A 5,964-nucleotide genomic window follows, 5' to 3' on the forward strand; every position below is an offset into this window, starting at 1 on the left:
CGATGTGTGTCCTTCCAGTCATCCCAGTCACGAGCTCTTTGTAAAGCAGCCTCATTATCCTCCTCCTCCTCCTCTTTCTGCTCGGTCTTCTTTTCATCCTCGGCAGCGAGGTCTGCTGGTTGAGAAAATGAGGAGTAATTACATACAACCTGACAATGATTGTAACCTGGAGGAGTCATATGGCCTCCAATACCATCTCTAACCTCCGGCAGAGTATCACACAGCTTCCAACACTATCTTCAACCAGAAGGAGGGAATCACACCCAGATTCCATCACCATTTGTAACCAGAGGGGGAGAAATTAAACCCAGGCTGCACCTCCACCTCTAACCTAGGGGAGGGAATCACACACCTATTCTGCCCCTAACCTGGGGGGAAGGAAGCACACACTTGCTATGCCCCTAACCTGAGGCAGGGGCATAGCAAGGGAATCACACACCTTCCTCTAACCGAAGGGAGGGAAATCATAAATAGGTTCCAATCCTCCTCTGTCCTGAGGTAGGGAGTCACAGCCCCCCCCCCCCCCTCCAACACCATCTGTAACAGAGAGAGGGAACTGCACAGAAGACTCCAAGGCCGCCTCTGTCCTGAGAGAGGGAATAACACATAGGCTCCAACATAGTCTCTAACCTGGGAAGGGAATGGCACACCACCTCATACAGCTTCTAACCTGAGGGAGGGAGTCACATATTGTCAGTGACACCATTTGTAATCAAAAGGAAAGTAGTTGGAAAGGGAACAATTGATTTACTTCTAGGGACAAAGCATGTCGCAAAAAGAATTCAAAAAGTTAATTTAGTGACATGAGGCTATGAATATTGTTGATCACAAATGGCACCTTTTAACACATACAGCATACAGAATATACATGTAACACTAAATCTGTAAGCCACTCCTTGCAGGAGCCACTCCCTGAAGTTATCATCGGATATCCAGGGAACAAACGGGAGCCCCTCCCTCACAGTGGGTCCTGGGGATGCAGAGGAACCCCCGTTCTCAGTGCTAATCTCAGGGGTCCAGGAGCCCCTCCTTCCTTTACCTGCTGTTTTCTGGGAGATTCCCTGGTCTGGCAGGACTCCTTGCCTTCGATGCTGACTATACCAGTCATCCACAGTCATGGTAGGCAGGCTTGGATAACCAGCTCCGAACACTCTACAGAGAAAGACATTTCACTGCGATGGAGGGAATGGAAAAATCCCTACTGGCCTCAAGGAGAGGACTTTGTATATTAAGATTGCACCTCTCTCATGTTTACAAGCACACCAGTGTGAAAAGGGACAGAAATGAGCCTTTAGCTTTCCTCCCCCTTCAGCCTCTTCCCATCCTCAGTCATGCCCCTCACTACTACTCCTGTCCTCAGCCTAGCCCCCACATCTCCCCACCCTCAGCTTCTCTCTCCCCTTGGCCTACTCCTGCTCTCAGTACCCCCCACCTACCTCCATACCCGCTGTATGTGCACCCAGTTGTGTGATAAATGGACACATACTTAGCCTGGGCAGTGTCCCTGGTCAAGATGAAAGGTCTCATGGGAGGTCTTGGCTGCCTGGGTGGGTGTGAAGATCCCCCAGTCTGGAAAGAAGAAGAAATGTCAGGCACTAGGAATGCTTCAGTTATTCTCTCCCACACCTCCTCCCCAATCAACCTACACAATGGTTTCGCCTGAACCCTTAAAACTCCCCAAGATACCTGCACAAGGGAATTCCTTCCCCATTTAATCCTGTATAAGCCTCACTTGCACCTCCTCCCATTTCTACACAATTGCTTCATTCCCCCTCTCCCCCACCAATACCTGTTTCATGGCCTCTCTGCCCCTCAGTAGCTCCATCTCCTGGTCGAGGCTCTCCATCTCGTCCAGGCTGGTACTGACCCATTTCTGGATATGCAGAAGGTAGAATTCCCGCACCTGTTCGTCCTCGGCATTCCCACCCCGCACCAAGTCTGTGATGCTGGCCAGCTTTTTCTCCATCTCCATCTTCTGCTTATACCTGGGGCATGGGGAAGCACCGTGTCACTCCCAGGTTTTACTGTCATACGCTCTCCAAGATCTGCTACAGTTGTCCAGCAGGGAACACTCCAGGACAAAACAGGGCTAAGCAGTGCTGATGCTCAAACAACTGGATGCCCTCGCTATGAACATTAGCTAAACTATTCGTAGACCAAATATAGCTGATGAGTATTCATTGTGGACATCCTAAAATCCAGATCTGCCTGCAACTCTTGAGGACTGCAGTTGCCTACTCATCCCTCAAAAATTTGCAAATCAGAGAGAACAAACTCCAGATTCTGCAGGTCTGGTTTTCAGATATTCTCAATAAATATTCCTAAGATTTCTCTGCACACACTGCCTAGTTTATGGTTTGGGCTATTTGCAACCCAGACTTTGTGTGGCTCTGCAGAAATGGATTTGACTCTACGGCATGCTAATTCTGCTCTGACCCACATGGGGGGAACAAACCCAAGTCATTACAGGATGCACATCATCAGAAACCCTTGCCCAATACTCGGAGAGGTCTACAGCAGCATTTCTCGACCACTGGTCCATGGATTGGCAGTGTCCGAGGGGAACCTCATCTGCCAAAGAGAAGTGGCAGTGGGAGAAGACGAAGTACAGCATGGTAGTCATCATCCGTCCTTGCCTGCCTCAACAACTTTACTTTGGCTGCACGCCATGTACAGCAGCAGACAGGTAAGGCAGGAGACAGAATGCTAGGGAGGGAGTACGATGAGCGAGAAAGCACCTGCCGGAAGTGAGAGTGGGGAGAGACTGCCAAAGGCTGAGAGCTGGGGAGCGAATGCCCATACAGGAGAAAGTGGATGGGGGTAAGGAGAGGGCAGAGGAAAAGGAGTGTGCATCACACATACACATCGTTCCACTCACTGGCTGTCTGGGAGGATGAGATCCAAGGATTTAATTAAAAAAAAGAAAAAAAAAAGTAAAAAGGATGGCTAATTTTCAGCCACTAAAACACTACTAATGTAGCTGGGGCCTAGGTTGAAACTGGTAAGATTCCTGAAGCACACCCTACTCTTCGGCCACAAGGGGTCCTGATCTGCCCGCCTCCCCCCACCACTCTTAAAAGAATCTCCTCCAACTCTAACCAGTCAGCAGGGTCTACTACATGTTTAGAAAAGCAGCTAACCAATCCCTGCCACAAAAAAGTTGAGACACACTGCCATACAGTACTTTACTACTACTGAAAAATGTTTATTGTGCCCTATATAACAGCTACAGTGACTCCCTACACCAGAAAGCTCATAGTCTAAATGGGTATCTGAAGCAACAGGAGATAAAAGTGACTTGCCACAAGTCACAACAAGGGCAAAGGCAGAAACAGGATTTGAACCCGTCTCCTAGTTCCTAGCCCATTAATCTAACCAATAAGACATCTCTCCCCATTTATAAAGCATTAGTGGGTGCTCTGCTACCAGCCCTTCAAAGCATCACCATACAAAGTCACATGGTATTGTTTGTCTCATGGTCTCCACATCAAATAAGTGAGATAGCCATGCCTTCATAATAAGAATACCACAAACAAACCCTTACAGCACTACACTCCCACTAGTAATGCACTAAAGTGACTCATGTGCCATGTATGCACAGCAAGGAGAAAGTGCTGTTTTCTGCAGATACTGAAACTCACATCTTTAATTCTAATACTTACACCATGTGGCAATGGACATCCATTCCTGTGCCACACTCGTCACCAGTATTTAAGAGTATGTCTAAAGCTCTGACTGAATAAGAGACCAGGACTAGGAACTGGTGCTGTGCTGAGGCTGGGGTGCCACGAGCAATCAGGAATTCAGTGCTGTGATCAGAGCCCCTCACAGGGGATCAAAGGGTCAGTGCTGGGGCCTCAAAGAGGGAACATGGAGTCGGTGTTAATTTTTAGTAATGGCCCATATATGAATGCTCAGAGCACGAACGATGACAATGTTTGGGATATGAAATAGTACATTTATACCTTTCAATTTTTGCTTGTCTGTGTGTGGCCATGGCTACCAGGTTTGGCTGACTGGGAGCTCCCATAGACTGTGCAGTGTTCTCCTCCACTTTGGAATTTTCCCGTGACTGCGGTAACTGAAATGCGCCGATGTCATAATCTTTACAGCATCTCAGAAAATCCATGAACTGGCTGCGGGCAGTCTGTAGCTGATCCATGCGCTTAGTAGGGGTGTTCAGCTTCAGTGTGAGAGCCCCCAGCAGTGCTGGTAACAAGAAGAACTTCAGATCAGCAGATGCAACCTCTTCTAACTCCTCATTCCGGCTACAATCAAACCATAGAAAACACCAGATATATAAAAACACATGCAGCGCAATCTGACTTTGGTCAATGCCACAAACTATGAACTCCGTGCAATCAACATGAAATTTGAAGCTGTACTGCAATGGGGTTAATGGAGAAGGGATGGGAGGCAAGAGGATCAGCAGGACAGTCACCCAGGCAAGAGTTGCTTTCAGTACTGCCCTTCTTCAGGCTCACATGCTTAGACTGTCTCATAAAGGTGATGTGCACTCCTGCCCCCCACCACCGAGCCTGGGGCAAATGCCTCCCTTACAGCAGCCATAGAGCCAGAGTGCTAGGTAAAGTGACAGGGGTGAAAGGGAAGAAGGAAGGTGAGGAACATAAATGTGGAAATCATGGGAATGAAGGAGAGGACACGCTGTGAAGTGTGGGGATCATGGGGAATGGGGGATGAGGAGGAGGGTTGTGAGGATTAGAAGAATGAAGGAGAAGTGAGAAAGATGTGGGGATCATGGGAATGGGGCAGAGAGGTGAGAATGCATATTTGGTGGGGGGGGGAGGGGAGACAGTAGAATGAGGGAGAGGTGAGAAAGATGTGGGATCATGGGAATAGGGGATAGGTGAGTGGAAGATGGAAGGTGAGTAACAAATGTGAGGATCAGGGAAATGGGGAGGGAAGGGGGATGTGGGAATCAGAGGAATAGGAGAGATGGTTAGTAAGGAAGAAAGATATAGGAGATAAGGAGAATGAGGGAGAGGCTTGAGGCAGAATGTGGGAATCGGAAAGGGAGAGGAAAGGGGGGTGGGATATCAGGGAGATATGTGGGATCAGAAGAATGAGAAGTTATCGTATGGTTCATAGAAATGAGGAAAATATGAGGGGATGGAAGGTGAGGAGAAGAAACGAGGTTCAGGGAGAATGCAAGAATCAGGGGGAAAGGGGAGATCAGAAGTATAGTAAGAAAGGGGTATGGTTCATGGGAATGAGGAGGAGGTGAGGAGGAAGAGAGGTTGGTGGACCACTGTGGGAATCAGAAGCATGGGGAAGGGAAAGCTGGAGGAGATGAGAAGAATAAGGGAGAGGTGAGGGGATAGATGATGAGGATGTTGGAGAATATGGGAATCGGGCAGGGGGAGGTGGAGGAGGAGAGGCGGAAAATGAGAGGCGACAGGAATAGGTGAGTTTGGGAGAGAATGTGGGAATCAGGGGCACGGGGGAACATGAGGGAGAAAACAGGCGATGAAGGAAATGGGGGGGGGGGGGGGTGGGGGGGGGGGGGGGGGGGGTGTGGATTTGAATCCTTCGGTGGGTCCTCGCCCCTTGCGCTACTCGTGCAGCGATTGGCTGCGTGCGAGCCCCGGGAGACCTTCGAAAAAGGGCCACTGGCGCCTCTCCCCGTACATGAAGAGCTGGAGCTCGGCGACCCCCGCGCCTGGCCTGCTCTAGCAGCGCCAGGCCGTGCTTCACCTTGTCCTGTAGCAACCGGGAGTTCAGCGTTCGCTACTCGCCTCCACCTCCTCCAGCTCTCGCCATCCGCGCTCCAGCAGCTCCGACAGCTTCGGGGCCTCCTCCGCCATTCTGCAGTCACGGTACGACCCTGCGCGGCCTTCCGTACACAGCTGCGCATGGCACAGCAACGGCTACCCACGCCCCTCAGCGCCATGTTTGGTAAAGGCGGCTCAGCTTCTACGTGACCTTGTCGCCATCTTTGTAAAG

At 50.0% G+C, this 5,964-nt stretch overlaps 1 protein-coding gene across 1 annotated transcript in view; it reads right to left on the reverse strand.

Annotated features, from left to right (window-relative positions):
- The window catches only part of LOC115094711 (protein Wnt-11b-like), an 11,160-nt gene extending 7,031 nt beyond the window's left edge, over window positions 1-4,129 (reverse strand). Inside the window, 3 exon segments of the mRNA XM_029607964.1 lie at window positions 1,487-1,569; window positions 1,790-1,985; window positions 3,966-4,129. Of these exon segments, the coding sequence (XP_029463824.1) occupies window positions 1,487-1,569; window positions 1,790-1,985; window positions 3,966-4,129 (443 nt within the window).
- Between the last annotated feature and the right edge of the window lie 1,835 nt (window positions 4,130-5,964).

Source organism: Rhinatrema bivittatum, chromosome 6, assembly GCF_901001135.1.
Source record: "Rhinatrema bivittatum chromosome 6, aRhiBiv1.1, whole genome shotgun sequence".
NCBI classification, from domain to species: Eukaryota; Metazoa; Chordata; class Amphibia; order Gymnophiona; family Rhinatrematidae; genus Rhinatrema; species Rhinatrema bivittatum.